The 21,319-nt window shown below is 34.5% G+C and overlaps 2 protein-coding genes across 8 annotated transcripts; one reads left to right on the top strand and one right to left on the bottom strand.

The window, feature by feature from the left end:
- Positions 1–8,724: 8,724 nt before the first annotated feature.
- On the bottom strand, positions 8,725–9,777 carry LOC106753460. Its single transcript, XM_014635271.2, has one exon. The coding sequence runs from the start codon at positions 9,632–9,634 to the stop codon at positions 8,873–8,875; it is 762 nt and encodes a 253-aa protein (XP_014490757.1). The 5' UTR covers positions 9,635–9,777; the 3' UTR covers positions 8,725–8,872.
- A 526-nt stretch (positions 9,778–10,303) lies between these two features.
- Positions 10,304–18,564, top strand: LOC106753471 (isochorismate synthase 2, chloroplastic). 7 transcript variants are annotated; one of them, XR_002666781.1, is made up of 15 exons: positions 10,305–10,581; positions 11,145–11,560; positions 13,564–13,681; positions 13,779–13,895; positions 14,207–14,353; positions 14,481–14,555; positions 14,660–14,728; positions 14,996–15,114; positions 15,251–15,308; positions 15,770–15,880; positions 16,027–16,111; positions 16,875–16,972; positions 17,655–17,742; positions 17,910–17,980; positions 18,248–18,564. XR_002666781.1 is itself a non-coding variant. In XM_014635284.2 (15 exons), the coding sequence occupies exons 1-14, from the start codon at positions 10,459–10,461 to the stop codon at positions 17,964–17,966; spliced, it is 1,686 nt and encodes a 561-aa protein (XP_014490770.1). In that variant the 5' UTR covers positions 10,306–10,458; the 3' UTR covers positions 17,967–17,980; positions 18,248–18,564. The 7 variants fall into 7 exon arrangements, 5 of the variants coding, with proteins under 5 accessions (XP_022633249.1, XP_014490772.1, XP_022633247.1 ...); XM_014635284.2 differs by having other exon boundaries at positions 10,306–10,581; positions 17,650–17,742; XR_002666782.1 differs by lacking the exon at positions 18,248–18,564 and having other exon boundaries at positions 16,864–16,972; positions 17,650–17,742; positions 17,910–17,956.
- Positions 18,565–21,319: the final 2,755 nt, after the last annotated feature.

The raw sequence follows: 21,319 nt of genomic DNA, 5'->3' as shown, positions 1-21,319 counted from the left end.
ATTTAAACATTGCATTTGATTAGATTGTATTTTCTTAGACTTTGTACTTTATTTGATGTTGAAATGCATTTGAACATGTGTTTGTTATGTTGAAATTGAATTTGTGTACATGTTTTTATATGCAGGTCTGTTTTTGTGGTAGTGGATATCACAAAAACAGACCTGCAATTTTAAAAAACTGTAGGGGAATATGCCGCGGTTGTGACTTGAACCGCGACATATAGTGTTTCGTTTTTTTTTTTTTTAAAAAAAGAGACTATAGGCCGCAGTTAGTGCAAGAACCGCGACATATAACTGGGTCTTCTGCCGCGGTTCAACCGCGGCATATAGTGGACAATTTTTTTTTTTTTTTTAAAAAAAAAGGATTTAGGCATCGGTTCTTTGGACAACTGCGGCATATTACGAAACTGATATACCGCGGTTGTAACCGCGGCCTAAAGTCTCTGACTTACTACCGCGGCTGCATATGCCGCGGTTCGTAAACCGCGACCTATAGTGAAAAATAACCGCGGTAAAAACCCATCGCTGCACTAGTGTCGCGAGACTTGCTTGAGGATGAAAAATAAGATCTATCGGTACTACACAACAACCCATTTTAGAAATATGAAGCAGAGTGGTCGTAGAAGATTTCTTGGTTCCAACAAAGACAGGAACATGAGAAGTTGCTAGTGAAAGAGTAGGGTGTGGCAAAAGAGAAAGAGAAAGTGGAAGGATTGCTCCATTAGAAATGTTGTAGTATTATAGTGAGAAGTAGCAGTGACAATAGTTGAAGAGGAAGAGAAGAGGAGAGAAGAAAAAAAAAATGATGAAATGAAGAGTGAAGATTTGCATTGGTCAATGGGAAGACATTTATTGAAAAATGTCTTCACTGCTCTTGAAAACAATTTGACGGGCAAGCAGTTAAAATTTTATACTTATATATTTTTACTAAGTAAAAAAATAATAATAATATAATTATTTCTCTCCTCTGTGTGTTTTTTAAATAAATTTATAATTCTCTGTAGTTATTTTAATTATATATTAACGTGTTAACTTTTTATTTAATAAGTATATGTATGTAAAAATATTAAAAATTAAATATGTGTTTAGTTATATTAATAATTATCAAAATTAAAATTACCATCTTAAAAGTGTAAATTTTTTTTTATATTATAAAGTACATATATTAATGTTTATTTCAATCAGTTAAGTTAATATATGTATAAAATACATAATAAAAAGGTCATACATTCAAAGTAAAATATTGATGTAATATGATGAGTGAGAAAGAATATGTTTTGAAAGATGTGAATGTTTAAACGGATGAAAGAGAGTAAAATAATTAATTATGATACAAACACTCTGACAAAAGGTGCATTATACAGAAAAGGAGAAGAGAGAGAAAGAAAAGTTAACGATGTTAGTGTATATTAAACAGAAGGGACCATATTGACGCAAAATTTAATAAGTAAGGACTAATTTTAAACACTTTTAAAATAAGGGACTGAATTGACATTGTTCAGCAAAAGTAGGGACAAAATAGGGTATTAAACCTAAGAAATAACAACAAACTAACTAATAAAGATAAAAGATAAAGATAATATATTTAACACTCCCCCTCAAGCTGGAGCATACAGATTGTATGTACCAAGCTTGGAACAAATAAACTCAATCCGAAGACCCCTTAGTGACTTAGTCAACATATCTGCGAGTTGATCGTTTGACCCAACAAACTCAGTACATACTTCTTTAGTCAACAACTTTTCACGAATAAAATGACAATCAATTTCTATATGTTTAGTCCTCTCATGAAACACTGGATTTGATGCAATTTAGAGAGTAACTTGATTATCACAATACATCTTCATAGTATGGACGTCATAGAAGTTAAGCTCTTGAAGAAATTGTTTCACCCATATGAGTTCACATGTGAGTGATGCCATCGCCCTATACTCGGCTTCAGTTGTTGATCGAGCTACTACATTTTGTTTCTTACTTTTCCATGAAATAATGTTTCCTCCTAGAAAAACACAATAGCCTGTAGTAGACCGTCTATCAATAGGCGAACCTGCCCAATCTGCATCACAATACCCAGAGACCTGAGTGCTTCCTTTATCTTCATATAATAATCCTTATCCAGAAGCCTTTTTGACATACCTTAGAATGCGAATGAGAGCATTCCAATGGTCTACACATGGAGCCTGCATGAACTGACTAACCACTCCAACTACAAAGGATAGATCTAGCCTTGTAATAGTGAGATAAATCAGTTTTCCAACCAGCCTCTTATACCTCTCTAGATCGAAGAATAATTCACCTTCTTCCGTCCTTAATTTCTGGTTTGGGTCCATGGGACTGTCTAGTGGTCTACAATCAATCATGTCTGTTTCTTGTAATATATCAAGAGCATACTTCCTTTGGGATATTACAACTCCATCTTTTAATTGTGCTACTTTAATGCCTAAGAAGTATTTGAGACCTCCAAGATCCTTGGTTTGAACATGTTTATCCAAGTACTCTTTCAGTTGAGATATTCCAACAACATCATTTCCTGTAATGACAATATCATCAACATATACTATTAAGTAAACACATTTCCCATAAGAATGACGATAAAAAACCGAATGGTCTGCTTCACTGCGCTTTAGCCCAAATTTTTGAACAATAGAGCTAAACTTTCCAAACCAAGCACGTGGTGATTGCTTGAGGCCATATAGAGACCGATGCAATTTGCATACCATACCAAACTCCCCCTGAGCAACAAATCTAGGAGGTTGCTCCATATAAACTTCTTCCTCAAGATCACCATGTAGGAAGGCATTCTTGATATCTAATTGATGAAGTGGCTAATGACGAATGACTGCCATGGCAAAGAAGAGGCGAATAGTAGTCATCTTGGCTACAGGAGAGAAAGTATCACAATAATCAACACCATAAATCTGAGTGTAACCTTTTGCAACAAGTCGGGCTTTGAGCCGATCAATTTTGCCATCAAGGCCGACTTTAACTGTATATACCCATCGATAACCAACCGCCTTTTTGCCTGGGGGAAGGGGCACCAGCTCCCAAGTATTATTGTGGTCAAGAGCCTGCATTTCTGCAATCATAGCTTGTCGCCATCCAGGATGATCAAGTGCTTCTTGTACATTCTTGGGTATAGCAACAGAAGATACTGAGGATAAAAGAGAAAAATAGGAGGGCGACACTCGATGATAGCTAAGAAAATTATAAATAAGATGAGGGTTTCGAGTGGAACGAGTACCTTTTCTGAGGGCAATAGGCCATGCTGAATCATTTGCACCAGGAGGCGTGGTAGAAGGTGACGAGAGAGAAAATCTGAAGTAGGAGATTCACCATTGTGTTGGGGAGGTGGACTATCCATTGGAGCCCTGTGCGAAATGATCGCATTATGTGGAAAAACGGGTGCAGGAGGATTGAGATCAAGACTTGGAATGATAGAGACAGGTGCAGGAGGATTAGGATCAACACTTGGAATGACCGGAATAGGAAGGACTTGGTGAAGGATAGAAACATCCTGAACAGATGGAGAGAAGTAAGGAGTTTGTTCAAAGAATGTGACATTGACAAACATGTAATACTTCTTAGTTTCAGGAGAGTAACACCGATATCCTTTTCGGAGTCGAGAATAGCCTAAGAAGACACATTTGAGAGCGCGAGCGGAAAGTTTGTCTAGACCTGGAGACATGTTATGAACAAAACATACACAACCAAACACTCGGGGGGATGTATGAAAAAGAGGATCATTAGGAAAGAGAATGGAGAAAGGGACTTTATTATCAAGAGAGGAGGAGGGCATCCTATTAATAAGATCCAAAATGGTATAATCCACCAGCTTCATATCCTTCTCCAATCTGTCTCCCCGACCCACGCTCCTGTATAACAAAAGATTTGTGATCAAAGTTTATTGAACAATTTAACATTTTAGTCAACTGGCTTAGGGAAATTAAATTAAAAGGACAATTAGGGACAAAAAGGACAAAGTTGAGATTTAGGGAGGGAGACAAGGAAACATGACCAACTCCCTTGGAGGAAGTTTTAGAACCATTTGCAAGGGTTATGAAATGAGGTTTTTCTCGAAAGGAAATAGATGAGAACAAAGAGGTATTACCAGAAATGTGATCAGAAGCACCTGAGTCAATTACCCATGAATTTTGACCTTCCATGGATAGAGAAACGTAGGCTGTTGATGTACTTGGAGATTGAGATGGTTGTGACAAGCTGTTAGACTTTAACCTTAGATACTCTTGATATTCATCCTCAGTGAACTTAGTAATGGAAATTTCACTCGTCGAATTCGAAGTGGAAGTTTCAATCTTTGAAATATGGGCAGTTTTGGAAGGGAAACCATGTAAGGAGTAGTAATTCTCTTGAGTGTGACCCATCTTTTTGCAATATGTGCATTGACGTCCCCGACCTCCTCGTCCTCCTCCTCTAGTGCCACGTCCTCCTCTTCCTCGTGTGACAACCATGACAGATGGCTCCACTAGTTCATATGTTTCCTGAGTTTGAGATACTGAGACACGCAGAAGGCGCGTGGTCAATGTTTCCATGGAGGGGACCTCATGACTAGTTAGAAGTGGATCTCTAAGATGATCATAATCGGGATGCAGGGCACGAAGAATCAACACCATGTAAAATTTGTCTAGTTTCTTCTTAATATCCTCTAATGTATTCGCTTCAAAAAACATCCTGAGTTCTTCGATGGCAGATTGGGCTTCAGCCATGAAAAACACCATATATTGGTTTGTCATTTTAAGAGTTGCAAGCTTGTTTGTGGTGTCATGGAGACGTTTAATATCGTTGGCATAAATGCTTTGAGCTTTCTTCCAAAAGGAGTGACAAGTTTTGAAAGCCCTCAGAGATATAAGAAGTCTGGGTTCCACTGATTGCCATAATAGGGCACACAACTGGAAATCTGCTTGTCTCCACTGATCATCTTTTTCGACAGGCACATGGCTTCCATCTCGCTCAAGGTGATCATAATGCCCTTGGCCAAGGAACCACGTTTCAACGGCAATAGACCATGATAGATAATTTTTTCCATTTAGATTCTCAGAGGTAATTGATGGACTTCCGGAGAAAGAAAAAGTATTGTTAGACGCCATCTTTGAAGAAGGTGAAGTGCACCAACGAGGAACAAGAAAACCCTAAGGGTTTAGATGAAACTGTGATGGTTGACGACGGTGAATGCCAACGACTGTGGACAGCCGGCAACGGTGGCCAGCGGCGGTGGACGACCGACGGCGGTGGCAGGCGGCGACGGTGGCCGAAGACAGTGCCGGCGACGGTGGCAGTCGGCAGCGGGCAGCAACACCGGACAGATGCGAGACAGAAACCAGAGCGGGATCGACCCACTCTGATACCAAGTTTAATAGAGTGAAAACTCCCTTGTGTTCAATACACACATAGGATCCTTTTTTTATAATAGAACAAATATGGGCTAAGCCCAAAATACAAATAAGAAATAACAACAAACTAACTAATAAAGATAAAAGATAAAGATAATATATTTAACACACTTTAACCGTAACAATGATGATAATGCTCATGTTTATATTTGGTATCACTCTCTGCCAATGTCCTATGTACAACTTAAATGTTTGTATGTTTTTCTCTATATTAGATATATTATCTTTATCTTTTATCTTTAGTTAGTGTGTTATTATTCCTTATTTGTATTTTGGACTTAGTCCATATTTCTTTTATCATAAATAGAGAACCCTATGTATATGTTGAGCACAAGAGATATTAATCTCATACATAATTTTTCACTATACTTAACACTCTACTTTGCCATTTGCTAGTTGTGATTGAAGAGTCATGTAATTATGTGCTATTTTCTTTAAGTTATTGATATTTGAATGTATTTGGTCTTTTGTCGATTGGCCTTGTTATCCAGCTCCAATTGCCAGTGCTAATGTAAGAAGAAGATATCATGATAGAGTTGGAAGGAGAAGACACCACAGATTTCTCCATAGGTCATACCATCATGCACAACCTGTGTGAGATATTAGAGGTCACTCCACCTTTCATCTCTCAGTAACAGCTCCATCCTATAGGAGTTCAACATATCCTTCAAGCAGTTCCTCAATGCCCATACAAAATGCACCATTTGCAAGCAACATGCATAATATTTCCCCTGAGGCTGCTTTTCAAGATGATGTAATATGTCATTCTCTTTACTTTTTGCTACTAAAAAACCTACTTACTATCTCATATATTATTGTATTTTCTTGCATAGGAGGTTTTTTAATTGGTTGAACCTTACAGAAATAGAACTGGAAGGAGAAGACGCCACAAATTTCGCCATTGGCAGTACCAACATGCACAACTTGCGCAAGAGATCAAAGGTCACTCTAATTTTCATGCTTCAGTAACTACTCCGTCCTACAGAGTTCCAACATATCCTTCAAGTCGTTCCTTAGTGTCCATACAAAATGTACGATTTGCAGGCAACATGCATAATCTTTCTCTCGAGACTTTTTCCCAAGATGATGTAATATGTCATTCTCTTTAGTTTTTGCTACTTAAAATCGTACATTCTTTCCCATATATTATTGTCTTTTGTTGTGTAGGAAGTTGCTTCATTAATTGACCCTCACAATAATATGCGGTTGGACATTGACCACATGTTATACGAGGTAAGTGTATTATGCATTTTCCAAAACCTTTCACAATCCCCCACTTCGTGTTAGACCTAATTCTTGAACCATAGTTTGGTCCTTGAGAGACGACCTAGGAGTCACTTCCTAGTCTATACTGCATTCTTTATGCACATAAAATTTGTATGGGGTGCGACACCCATCAATGCACTACTTTACTGTAAAGCCTACTAAGCATCTAAAACAAAGTTAAACAAAATATCTTGGCCAAATACAAGGACTAAAGAAACTATTTTACATAATTACAAAATATATTAAAAATAAAAGAAGTCTACTAGGTGATCCTCCACAAAAGTAACGTTCTTGAAGCTCATTCTTCTTTTTTCATCGTTTTGACCATGATTCTTGTCAAATAGTCTAAGATATTCTCAAGATAGTTCTCTATCAACTTGATTAAACCTTTAATCTAAGTCGACTTTGTGAATGAAGTGATAATGAAACAAAAAAAAAAAGTGAAAATTTTAAATTTATTATAAGTTGTAGAGTATTTGAAATTCTTCAATTTTATTCATTTAAAATACCGTCTAAATTTTTTTCTTAAATTTTAATTTTTTATAATAATTTTATCTAAATAAATTTTTTAGTATAAATAATTTTAAATTCTTCAAATAAATAAATTATTCTTCTTCCTCATCAAATATAGCGTTAATATAACGTTAAGATATTTGTTTATATATAATCCAAACCCACACCTTTAAGGCTTCCTCTTAACCTTTCCATTTCTAAAAATGATATAGTTTCTCTATTTCCATATTCCAAAGTATGCCCTTTCATAAACATTTTGTTTTCTTTCTTAAATTGTTGATCACTCAAACTCAAACTTTCAAAATACTTTTTAGATTGATAATGACAGACAGTGGTACTATCTATCCAATTATAGCACCCATTCCATACTATCTATTTCCATATTCCATTCTTTTCCTTTGAACTATTATAATTTTGTATTCGAAAAATGATTTTTTATACATTTAAATTTTTTAATAAAAAAAATATTATCTTTCCTTACTTTTTACTTTTTTATTTTTTGAAAAAAATAAAAAAGTTATAACCATTTTATTTTTATATTTTATGTTAAATGAATATAAAAATATATTATAATACGATTATTCTTTTGCATATATATCGACTTTATCGTGTGTGATGCTGTTTCGGTGTCTCTCCATACTCACCTATTGTCCTTTTCTTGTTTGCTAATATTAAGTTATTCCTTTTCCCAGTCAAACCAAAGAGTAAATAAAAAACTTTAAATATAAAAAATTAAAATATCATTTATTGAAGATTAAATAAGTAATTAGTCCTCAATATAAAAAAATATATATTTTATCTTTAAACTTAATTATAAAATATGCCGTATTTGCACTTTATAGAAAACAAACTATATCAAAATGGTGTATTATAATTTTCGTAGAATTTCGTTTTCTGGATAATGATACTTAGACAACATTTTTTTTTTACAATATTTAAACATCATCTATGTGTTATTCTGTGATTGGTTCATAATTACTCCACAATAAATAATAATAATCATAAACACTACCACGGACCAATCACAAAACGACATATAAATAATATTCAAATGTTCTAAAAAAAGTTGTCTAAGTATCACTATTCCTTTTACTACCATTTGTTGATAAAAAAACATTCTACATAAACATAATGATACTTTGATAACATTTTTTTTATAATATTTTAATACTATTTACATGTCATTATGTAATTAATTTATGTTTATGATTATTATTATTAATTGTAGAATAATTTTTGGATCAATAAAAATAAAACACGTAAATAGTAGGTTAAATGCATTCGTTGGTCCCTATATTTGTTGCTTTTCTTCAATTAGGTCCCTGTTTTTTTTCAAATAATCAATTTGGTCCCTAGATTTGAAAATTGAAAGCAATCAAGGACATTCCGTTAACTGTGGTGAACGGAGTTAAATATATTCCGTGCTGGCAACAGTACCTGTAATGGATGCAGACAGGTGTCAATGAAACACAACACGTGGTGACTATTTTTTGTTATTAAGGATTAAAATAAAAAAAAACAAACTTGTGGGTTAAGATTAACTTAGGGTAAAATGGGAAAGTACATTAACTTTAAGTTTATAAAAACATGTGCGTTAAAGGGTGTTCGTTCTTCTTCAAAGGATGATGAGCTGAAGCTGATAAAGGTGGTTCTTCGAAGGGTGGTGGTCCTTGCATTTTGCGAAATCAAGGTTGGGTCTGGTGGGGATCAAGTCTTAGTGAGCACGTGATTTTACCCTTACTGAGACATTCCCTTATTGCGCCAATAGTAGAATCATGGATATTGGAACGGGCTTGCTCCTCCTCCATCTTCCTCAACCTCACCAACCTCTCATTCAACTCCCTCACTGAAAACCAACCCTTTTCCTTTCCCTCCGGCCTCAGCTTTCTCAATTTCTTCCCCAAATCCTCCACGCTGTAAGTCTTCAAGAACCCCGCCGAAAACATCGTCTTCGACTGCGTACCCTCTTTCCTCATCTCTTTCCCGAAAATGTCCTGCGGCAAGGCGTTCGTGCCGCCGATCATCCCAGGACGGCCCTGCCACGGCGAGTTTTGGGCACCAGAAAAGTTCCGCAGGCTCTCGCGAATGGTATCCATTCTGAGGGAGGGCGGTTCTCCCGATCTGGGGGGATTCCCCTGCGCGTTCTGGCGCTGGTAGATTTGCTGGAACGAAAATTGCTGCTGCTGCTGCGACGGGTCGCCGGGCGGAGGAGGAGCGGTCTTGGCGCGGAACTCGCTGAGGTTTTTTCGGATCTCGTTTGCGAAGAGTGGTTGTGAGCGAGGGTTTGAGGAAGGGGATGGGGGTTGTTTGAGATTTTCCCTTACCTCTCTCAAAAGGGAAGAGAAGGGAGAGTTGGAGCCGGAGTTAGAATCGGAATTCGAAGTCGAGAAGAAGAGTGTGCGAGAGCTGGTTGCCCTCCGACGATTGAGACGGAGAAGAAGGGCCATGGCAGAAGATTGCACTACAGAGGCTTTGTTAGGGTTTTAGTTTGAGTCACGGTGACTGTCAAGTAAAATCTTAATTTTAATTTTAATTTTACTTTAAAATCTTAGTTTTTGAAGAATATAAAATACTTTTAGACTAATTTAATTCACGGTATATTTAGAAACGCTGAAGATTGATATAATTGTTGGAAAGATTTACCCTTACTGAAACACATTACTTAGTGAGCACGTGATTTTACCCTTAACAATTTTCAAATTTACACGTTTTTAAAATTTTAACAGTAAAAAATTTAATTAATAACCACATCATAACCACATTCTATGCCACCTGTCTACACCATTAAAATACTGTTGCCAGCACGGAATATATTTAACTCCGTTCACCACAGTTAACGGAATGTCCTTGATTGCTTTCAATTTTCAAATCTAGGGACCAAATTGATTATTTGAAAAAAACAGGGACCTAATTGAAGAAAAGCAACAAATATAGGGACCAATGAATGCATTTAACCTAAATAGTATTAAAATATTGTTAAATAAAATGAAATAAATAATTAACCCCTGTTTACTTTTTGTGGTACTTTTTTCACCGACTCTGGCAGCGAAGGAAAAGTGTCCTCCATCACGTGTCGTACTTGAAAATAGATGACTAAAGTCCAAAGAAAATCGAGTAAGGAAATCTAAAGAAATCCAACACCACGAAACCATATCATCATTTTCCTATCTCCTACTACGGTTTTGCCAAAACACTGTGTAAAAGCCACCATTTTTTCTTCCTCTCCTTCACCTTTCTTTCTCTCACATGCTCCCTCACACGTAAACTCACCATGGCCACAGCCATCTTTCACAAGTGGCTCACTCATTTCACAGACACAAAGAAATGCAGCAGCAACACCCTTTATTCAAATGCTTCCAAGGGACACCAATCCCTCTACTTCCACCACTATCATGTAATGCACTCAATTACTTCCTTTTTCATCTCTTCCAATAATACATGGATATGGTTTGAATTTCTTTTTCTTTTTCAGAAGTATTATCTAAGCCATCTTATTTGAAACATAAATTAAACTATTTTGAGTAAAAACTATGATGTTTAGTTACTCCTTTAAGTCTTCGTAACAAAAGTAAATTACATTGATATTTCTAAAATTTTCACCAATTAAATATTTATTTTTATAGTTTTTCATGTAAATTAGATATGTGGTCATATAAACTATATACAAAATTTATTTTTTTGAGCAGGTAAAATTATAATATGTAATCTGATGTAATATCTGTCTGATCTTCTAAGCTGTATATCAGATTGAATTAAATTTGAAATTACTTTTTTTACCACAATATCAGAGTTTATATCATGCTCATAACAAAATTTGTTAATTACATGCTTATATTTTATTTTTTCAATTTTAGAAAAGTGATAAACTAGTCCAACATTTATAGTTTAATCTTGAACAGAATGATCGAAAGTGACGTTGGAACTAATGCCTTGTTTGCGTTTGATGTTTTGACTCAGAGACCTGTGTGTCAAGGGTGCTGCTACCTTTCAATGAATGGTTGCAGAGAGGGACATGAACAACATGCAAGAGCAAGGAAGCCAGTTGGGACCATAGAAACCAGAACGTTGGCAACTGTTGCATCACCTGCAATGGCTATGTACAGTCTGAACTTGGCCATTTCAGAGCTGAAATCGGCCCCGTTTGGTACCTCGTCGGGCATAGTAAGGGTGCAGGTGCCGATTGAAGAGCAGGTTGAGGCCATCGATTGGCTCCATTCACAGAACCATCTTCTGCTTCCTCGCTGCTTCTTCTCTGGAAGGAAGCACAGTCCCAATGGTGAAGCAAACTTGGTGAGCGTTGCTGGGGTGGGTTCAGCTGTTTTCTTTTCCCAGCCACATCCTTTTTCCTACTGGGATTGGATTTCTATAAGGAGGTAATTCACCATTCACCTCCAAAAAGAATCAGCTTAAATTATAATGTTGATGTTATTCAATTTTTTTTTTCTGTGATATTAGCTTTTTCTTTCATAATTTTAGTTCAGTTGCTGGACATTATGTAATATTGGTTTAATTATTAACTTTACATATATTTTTATTTTAATTAGCTGCTTAGTTGGGTCTGTGATTTAAGTGCGTCAAAATAAAAAGTAAAACGTACCTGAAACTAAAAATAAATTTAAATTATGAATTTCATAAAATTTGAGAACTATTATTGTCAAAACAAACAAAACAGTGGATAAATTGAACAGAGGCTAAAATTACAAGTCATCCTAAAATTTATAGCAGAATATGTTGAACGGCAAGATGAGAATGCATGTAACACTGGTTAACATTTTCTTTGGAGATAATCTTTAGAATTTGTCATGGAAAATACTAAACACTTAAACTCACATGTTTGAAAAATAAAATAGAGCAGTTGTTTAAATACATAGAAACTTTTATTGAAAATAATAGGTAAGAGACATAAAGTTTTAGATGGGATTCAAGTGAGTTTGAGTCTGATCTTGAATAGGAATCAGCAAGATTTGGGTATAGTTGGTGTCATAATATCTTTACTCATAAATCTTTGGTGCAGAATCTTCTTCCATGTCCTGTGTTCGGGTGGCAGATAGTTGATAATCCTTTTGCTAGTCACTTTAACTCTTGTATAATTTATATCACCCAAATGAATCATACTATTCAATAGTAGTTTTTCTTTTACTTATTTGTTTACCATTTCTGTCATGGAAATTGGAAAGACACGTTTGAGTAGATTGTTATGCAAAAAAGAACCGATATTAGATTAGTCTAATATTCTTTATTTAGTCTTACCTTTTGATATAGAGGCTTCAAACCATTATGACTTATGATTTTGTTTTAGGGGACTTATGGTGATGACAAAACTCTAGTTAGGACAAGCCAAATCTTAAAGGAAATGCCTTAGAAATGCTTACGGATGAAGGGTGCTGAAATGGATGGTGGGGAATGGAGCTTTAAGTGTCTCGGTTTTGATGATTAGTATGGTGATGGATGAAGTTTTTAAGGATTCTTTAAGAGAGGTTGGGCTAACTCTTTGAAAAAGATGGCTAGAGGAGGCCATTTGGGGTTACTCTAGTCTAGGGTGCCCTTATGAGTGCACAGAATGGTAGCATAACATAACTCTGTTTCAAAGGTGATTACATAAAGGAGAGACAGTTCTTTTTATAGGTTAAGGTGTTTCAAGATGGACAAAAACTTTAACCTAAAAGAGTTACCTTGGTTGCCTTGGAAGGCAAGAAGAAATCCTCTCCAATAGGAGGGAGATATGTGGCAAAAATCCTTTCAAATGAGAAGGTGACATGTAGACACTACCTATGAAAAAACTATCTATTCCTAGAGTGACAAGTGGCCACTAACTAGGTGGAAAAACTCTCCAATAGGGTGGAGACACATGTCATGGCTGAATCTCGTCCATGTCTTCCAAGCTGGGCCAAAAATGTTGACCTCTTAGTCAACTCTAACATTTGGACGTCCAACCTTGGTCAACATTGGGCCTTGACCCTTTGTTGACTTGCTTGGTCAAAAGCCTACTCTACTTGACCCAAATTAAAATCCTATACTATTAGGCTCAAATACAAAGCCCAAAATTTATTCAGTGATGGTCTAAGAAAAGAAGAGCTTGATTTTGACTTCACCTTCTTTGGTTGACTTTTCTTGTATTTGTTTGGCCATGTTTCTTGTGATGGGACCTTTGGTTAGAGGAATGCCATTATATGGTCATTTCCTGGTTAAATTACTGTATTAAACACTACATTCGAAACTATCTTTTTTGATTCATAATTTTAACCTAATCTTTACACTTCTTAATCTGCAGTGCTCTTGTACAAATTAATTCCACCAACTGTGATGTATAAAACCTTAAAATCTGTTCATAATTTTCTCTTAGGTTTTCATTTTTGTAAAATATTTCACTTTCAAGGTTTCTTTCTGAGAGGTGCCCTTTAGTCCGTGCCTATGGTGCTATCCGTTTCAATGCAGAAGCTAAGGTGTCATCAGAGTGGCTGGCTTTTGGTTCTTTCTACTTCGTGATACCTCAGGTGCATAAATTGTTTTCTTTCCAAAAACTAATTTCTATTCCATTTTTGTGTTAGTATTTATAGCATTAGCAGCTACCAAGCCAAAAAAAAATGACAGGTTGAGTTCAATGAGCTTGAAGGAGGATCAATGCTTACCATTACTATTGCTTGGGATAATGATCTTTCTTGGTCATGGGAAAATGCAATCAATGCACTTCAAGAAACACTTTGCAAAGTGAGTGCTAATAGATGGTCTTTTGAGTTACCACAAAACTTTTTCTCCCTCGAAAGCTGTTAGACAAAACTTACACATAGTTTCTTTGGTACTTTTGGTTAATCTATAATAAGAATTGGAGTTTCACCTTCCTAAGTTATATTGACTTGTAATACAAACTTTTGTTAAATTGATTATTGAGATGAAACTCTAATTTTATTTTTTTTTTGTGGAAAAAACACCAAAAATACTTAAAGAACTATATATAAGTTGTCTTGAAAATTATTAAGATGAACGTTTTATTCAAAACACAATACACCTTTGCGGTGTAGGTTTCTTCCTCCATTGTGAACTTTCCAAAACAAACTCCTCCAACATTAATATTAAGCAGCCATAACATTCCTAGTAAAGTAGACTGGGATCTTGCAGTTAATAGAGCTTTACAAATGATAGAGCGAAATGACTCCTTATTAACCAAGGTAACATATATCTCATGCACATTTCTACTGTCTATTTTTTTTTTTTCTTTTCAAGCTTTTGTATCATGACTCCTGTTTCAAGAGTCCGTATGAAAACTCATCTTCTTATGCCATTTTGGAAACTCAGGTTGTGCTAGCACGTAGCACTAGGGTCGTACCTACTTCTGATATTGATCCTCTTGCATGGTTATCTTGCTTAAAGGTGTTGTTCTTGTCTTTTTTGTTCTGTCCCAAGCAATCTGAACATTGTTTGTCTTCATATTATTTGGTGGCAATTTTTCTTATGTTCCCATCAAACTATTACAGGTTGAAGGTGAAAATGCGTATCAGTTTTTGCTTCAGCCACCAAATGCACCAGCATTCATTGGAAACACAGTAAGCATGCACTACAATGGTTTTATGTATTCTTACAGATATATCATTTACATGACATGTCATGATGCTGTGCTAAATTTCCCTTAAAGTACACCTACAAATGAGTTTCACACAACTCTGGCTAAATTTAGGTTAATAGCTTAATTATGCTTACTTTGTATATCATTAAGTGGATAACATTTTCAAGAACTGTTTACTGAATTGAATCAGCAATGACACGTTTTTCTCCTCTGTTTCCATTTTAATTTTTATGAACTTGATGAATAGCCAGAGCAACTATTTCACAGAAAATGGCTCCACATTACTAGTGAGGCTTTGGCTGGGACCCGTGCTAGAGGAGCATCACAAGCATTAGATCGCCAAATTGAACTTGACTTACTTACCAGGTATACCTTGTTATTTAGATCTTTGATCAATACTGTAGCTTTAGACTAATTTCCCTGGTGCATGTGATCTCTATTATTTACGTTTATTTCTAGCTCCTCATTTTTTGTTGTTCAAGTTTCTGTCATTTCTTTACAGTCCAAAGGATGACATTGAGTTTACCATAGTGAGAGACACCATAAGAAGAAAAGTAGAGGTATGTTTATTCGTGTAATTTTAATTATTAACATGGAATGATTATCTGTTTAGAAGATACTTTACTCTCTGCATGTATGATCTTATTTTTAATTCAACATTTCCTTCAGCCATTAGACAATTCATAGGTCAATGAGAACAAGAGTTGAAAGGAGGAGGAGCAAGAATTGGAAGGAGATTGAATTTCAATAAAATGATTATTGGTTGTATGATGTGAGCTTTTAGAAATTAGAATTAAAAATTCCAGACGCAAGGGTAGATTAATTGTATTAGTTTATCTACTTGTAACATTGAAGTTGTGTTGTCTCCATATGACCATAGCATTGTTGACTGAAAGTTTGAACTTCGTGATGCCACACTCAAACATGATTCATTTTTCATATTACTTTTGCATTTCCATATATCCACTATAGAACAATTTTAGCATGAAGATAAACCTTTTATCTCATGTTTTTCTATCAGGCAGTATGTGAAAGGGTTGTGATCAAGCCAGAGAAAATGATAAGAAAACTCCCCAGGATTCAACATTTGTTTGCTCAATTATCTGGTAGGCTAAGAAGAGAAGAAGATGAGGTAAAAATAATATAATTTCAGTACCAAGTAATTATATTTCAGTGGACATTCCTTGGAAGGTTCTAATTTTAGTTCTTTACAAATAGAAAAATTTATTTGACAATAATTAGGTTGTTCATCTGCTGTTTTGCTTTTTGATCTTTTAGTTTGAAATTTTGTCATCTCTTCACCCTAGTCCAGCGGTTTGTGGGTTTCCAACCGAAGAGGCACAACTTTTAATTGCAAAGACAGGTACATATCCTCTTTTCATTTATTACTATTTCTACCCAATCAAATATTTTTCTTACTTTCAAATAAGCTCATTCTAGGCATCAGTCCCATAACATGAAGATTTTATTAAAGAAAATAAAAAGAAAAAGAACAGAAAAACATGGGAGAACCATACTAAACCTATCATAAAAATACATTACACACATAAGCAAAAAATACCTCTTATGAAAAGACTAAGTAAATATATAGGTGAAAAAAGTAAACAAATACAACACCAGCAAGACACTGAAGCTCAATAATCAAATTTATCAACATCATATTAAGAGATTTATAATTAACTAACCCGTTGACATTCCATAAAAGGCCGTTATTAGTGCTTTTTAGAAATCCTTGCTTTGAAAGATTTAGTATTAACTTTCTAGTATTAACTTTCTTTGGCCTACTCTGACCATGTTTCCTTGTAGTTTGAATTGGTTCATCATCTTCTTCAGAATTAGAATCTTTCCTCTCATCACACATATTAGCCAATTTAGAGGCTATTTTCAATTCTTCCACAAAACAAGCAAAATTAAATGAGCTAGTTTTAACTTATGCAAAGTTTGATTCATTTGATTAAGGTTTCATTTCATAGGCAAGAAGATAAGGAGAAAAGATCTACTAACCTTATGTTTAAGGTTTTGAGCTAGAGTTACTGGCATGTTATCTTATGAGTTGGTGGCTTGTGGCTAAGTTTTAACTTCAACCATTTTGGTAAATTTTACTTACTTTCGTAGACAATATGCAGAAGTATTTGATCGAGGGATGTATGCTGGACCTGTTGGTTGGTTTGGAGGAGGAGAGAGTGAATTTGCTGTAGGGATTCGGTCAGCATTGGTGGAAAAGGTTAGCAATAGCAGGGTTTTTTTAAATGAAATATTCAGTTTGCACAAATTGTTATGAAGATTTTGATTATATTCCAAAATTATCTGTGTTTCTAACAGTTTATATAAATCAAACGTTTTTTATTCTCTACATTTTGTTCAAACGTGAATATGAACTCTCATATTGAGGAATTGGGTTCTTAAACTTTAAAAAACATGTGGATTTAGTCTCACCTAACTTTTTAAAACATTTAAAGATTAGATGAGATACTAAATCCAATTGGTTTATAAATTAAACAAAATTCATTGATGGAAAGTGTAAGGATCCTAATCACATTTGATCAAAAGTACAGGAATAATTTTCTCATGCATTTTTTATGTAGTACTGTAGCAGGAAACGCATCTGATTCAGTTTTATATATACCTGCATTAATATTAATATGCATCTTGGTGACAATAGAATATCACTTTCAGAATAGGTTTCTTCACTTGAGTTTCAGAAGTTTGCACAGATGGAGTGAGATTTTATCATTTGCTGAAATTAAATATTGATATGCTAGCTTTGAACAAACCGCTGTTGTCCCTCCGGTAAAATTGAAGAAAATTAGTGTGAAATTCCCATAAATTCCCGAAATCTAATTATTACGTATTCATGATGTCTTTACCATCAATCATAATCTTGCCATGTTTTTATTGTAGGATAGAGGTGCATTTATATATGCTGGGACAGGGATTGTGGAAGGAAGCAGTCCTTATCTGGAATGGGATGAGCTAGAACTCAAGACATCTCAGGTGTGTTTTGTGCATGCAGCTCAATATGGATGTAAATTCATGCGTGGCCCTTTTGTTCTCATGCATCCTTCAAAAGCATTTTTAAGGAATTTCTCATTTCACATGATTGTTGTGCACCATTCTACAAAAGTTCATTGTCCTAATGAATGTTGAATCATGTTTTATAGTTCACCAAGTTGCTCAAGCTGGACTTGCCTCAGAGACAAAAAGTAGATTGTAAATGAGCTCCACTGATACGGTTAGCATTGTTAATGACTGAATTTATGTTTAATTAAGTTCTTTAATGTTCTCTGTGGTAAGGGATTGGTGATTCATGGTTTTTGTTTATCAACTGTTGCATGGAGTTAGATTATAAAATCTAGAGGGATAGTTTTTCTCAAAAGCAACCATTTGTTTGATCAATTTATAAGGACTTTTCTGACTAACTCCCAAGTAAAGATGGAGTTAAAATATAATTCTCCCTTAAAGCTAATTAATGTGATTGCTAATTCTTCTCTTCTTGCAGTTTTTCTAAATGAAGTTTGAGATTATGGTATTTCCTTCCTTTGGAAATTGGCCTAATAAATTTGGCGATTGGGAGGATATGGACGACATTTAGTTTGTACAAATGAGGTTTATATAATGGATTAAGTTCTTGGCTCATTTGAGAAGATTCAAGAAAACTAGTCAATTTGTATATGGGTTAAGAAGCCAAGACTACAATTCTTTCCCCTAATACCTTTGTTGTATTAGGCATTAATCTTAAGGAAAATCATAATCATCATTGTGTAATATCATATTTGGGTATAATATCATAATCAAACTACTTTGTCGTTACAATTCTATCAAGTGATTTTGCATAGTAGGGGTTAAATAAAGGTATTTCCAAGTAATTTTAGCATTCTAATTAAGATTTGTATCTTCAATACCTGAAAAATCACCTAACTATATAGTGTTTTGTTCAATTAAAGAAATTCAAGATCCATTATTCATGTATCTGCCCAAATACTTTCCTAGTCAATTAATTTATGTTCGTCTAGTCTTATATTGTCTAATGGATCAATCATTTGCATCTTTTATGATTTGTTGTTTAATCAAAGCTTGTATACTACAATACTTTGTTATTTTTAATACTTAATCAGAATTATAGGTGTTCGATTTTTTCTACCACTAAGGAAATCGGTTTTATATTGGGGAACTGTTCAAATTCATGAACAATGAAAGAAAAACTTCTACTTTGGTTCCTACTCAAGATACAGTTTGGCCTCTTTCTTTCTGCACTTTCTGTTTTTCTTCCTGCACCCCTATAATTCCTAATATTCCGATTTTACCCTTTAACAAAAATATTTAAAAACTATAAATTCTCTTTGGTCTTCCTTCCTCAGACTGACCTACAATTCATCTTCCCAAAACCTTCCTTCTTCATCTTCCCCTTCTCTAATCTCACTTCCAACTAAACTAAACTCTAATTGCAAGCTTTTTCTGATATGTTTTTAAGTCTAACTTAATCTTATAAAATCAATTTGGAATGTGAAGTTTGTATTCATTTTATATATTATAATTTAGTTTTGTTTTTAATTGATACGAGATTTTCAAACATAAACCAAATCCTAGGATTTCTAACATAAACCAAACCCTAATTGCAAGCTTTTTCTGATATGTTGATCAAATTCTAGATGAAGAGTAACATAGTGTAGGGCCTAAGCTTCCACCCAAAGCGCCCATGGATCCTAGCGTCTACACAACAGTGTTATCAAGCTTTGTGACTACCGCTTGGAACCCTAGTGGACAAGATTATGAAAATGTTTTTGCACTACATTTTAGAGATAGAGCAATTGTCGAAGAAAATAACGAAGGAAGGAACCCTCACCTCACACTTTGACAACATAATAAAACTCACGTGGTTTTTACTGGTTAAAGACATTTGCAATAAACAAAAAATCCAAAATGAAAAATATTGGTCATTCCGGAAGGATCATTTTGGAATGTTTTTTAATATACTCCGGAATGGTACGTATTTTCATATTTGAAAATATTTTTTAAAATACACAATTCAAAAAATATTTTTATATTTTGGAGTGAATGTTTTTAAAATACACAATTAAAAAAAAAATTATAGTTTGGAGTGAATGTTTTAGGAAGTATTTCAAGATTTGAAAATATCTTTGAAACATTCAATTTGGATTATGAAAAGAAAATATTATGGATTGGGTGTTTTATAAGCCCAAAAATTAGAGCTATCAAAATAGGTCATAATCTGCGAGCCAATCCGGTTCACCACGGGTTTGGACTGGGTTGGGTTTGAAAAAATTGAATTTTTTTTATGCGGGTCAGATTTCAACCCGGCTCATGCGGGTTGAACCCGTGGTGGGCCGGGTTGGCCCGCCAACCCACCTACCTAATTTTATTTTTTTAATTTATTATTTTATTTATGAAACCCTAAAAAATAAAATACTCTCTTCACTCATTGTGTATACCAATAAAGTAACATCTGCTCTCACAAATCACTCTGACGGAACTTGCTCTCATTTACGGTGTTGTCACTCTCACTTTTTCACTGAAATTCTTCAAGAAGCAGGTTTTTTTTGTATGTTTTTTGTGTTTGTTTTTGGATGACATTTGGATTATATTGTACTTTTTATTATTATTTTGAATTGTCTTCAGTTTAACATAATTTTTTGGGAGCGAAATTTGTTTAAATTTGAATATAGAAAGTTTGTATTTTCTTTATTTTAAAAAAATTGTATTTAAATGAGCTACTAAGACAACCCGTTTACCTACCAACTCGTGGTGGGTCGAGTCGGGTTTAGATTTTTCTAGCTCGCTAATAAATAAGTCGGGTTAGGTTAGCTCACTAGTGACCAACCTGTGGTGGGCCGAGCCTGATCGAGCCGAGTTACCCGTTTTGACAGCTGTACCAAAAATACTAGAAAAAGGAAGTGTAATGGTCATTTTAATCTTTTTATTATAATTTTAATGAAGGGTAATTTGGAGTTTATGGATTTTATAGGGATGCAGGAAGAAAAAATTAAATGCAGCAAGAAGTAACCTACAATTTGATGTCTTTAATGTTGCTAAGTTTAAAGAATTTGACATTAGATTTCATGATATTTTTCTGAAGTTGAGAACTATATAAAAGGGAGAAATTTAACATTAGATTTCATGATATTTTCTTGAAGTTGATATTAGCTATCCTTAATCTCACAGTGCTCTAGTCACTCTGGTTTTTTATGATGAAAACACATTATTAATAACACATGTATTGTTTTGTGTTACATGTTCTATTCCTCATTAGGGATGATATCTTATTGAACATGTTTGTGTTGGTCTTGATATATGAATGCACATACTGAGCTTATATCTGATACATCATTTATGATTGCATTACATATGTTTTTGAAGAGAAAACCACATGCACTTTTATGAACTTATATTGTGTGGCATAACTGCAAGTGTTAAATCGACATCATTATGAAATAAGTCGATTAAAACTCGTGACTATGCACAAACTTTCAAAAGAAGTGTTGTGAGTGATTTTGCATTGAAAAGATTTTTAAATTGAGTTGATGTGCCTAAGTCGACTACATGCGCAGTGGAT

Source organism: Vigna radiata, unplaced genomic scaffold, assembly GCF_000741045.1.
Source record: "Vigna radiata var. radiata cultivar VC1973A unplaced genomic scaffold, Vradiata_ver6 scaffold_133, whole genome shotgun sequence".
In the NCBI taxonomy this organism is placed as follows: domain Eukaryota; kingdom Viridiplantae; phylum Streptophyta; class Magnoliopsida; order Fabales; family Fabaceae; genus Vigna; species Vigna radiata.
Note: the sequence above shows the minus strand (reverse complement) of the source record. Positions and strands in the feature narration are given on the sequence as shown.

What these genes read in the sequence shown, in the direction of transcription:
- LOC106753460 (XM_014635271.2), bottom strand. Translation starts at nt 9,634, where the DNA reads ATGGCCCTTCTTCTCCGTCTCAATCGTCGGAGGGCAACCAGCTCTCGC.
- LOC106753471 (XM_014635284.2), top strand. Translation starts at nt 10,459, where the DNA reads ATGGCCACAGCCATCTTTCACAAGTGGCTCACTCATTTCACAGACACA. An exon ending in CAGCATTCATTGGAAACACA is followed by an intron (nt 14,729 to 14,995) that starts GTAAGCATGCAC and finishes CTTGATGAATAG; the next exon opens with CCAGAGCAACTATTTCACAG. An exon ending in TAGAACTCAAGACATCTCAG is followed by an intron (nt 17,743 to 17,909) that starts GTGTGTTTTGTG and finishes CATGTTTTATAG; the next exon opens with TTCACCAAGTTGCTCAAGCT.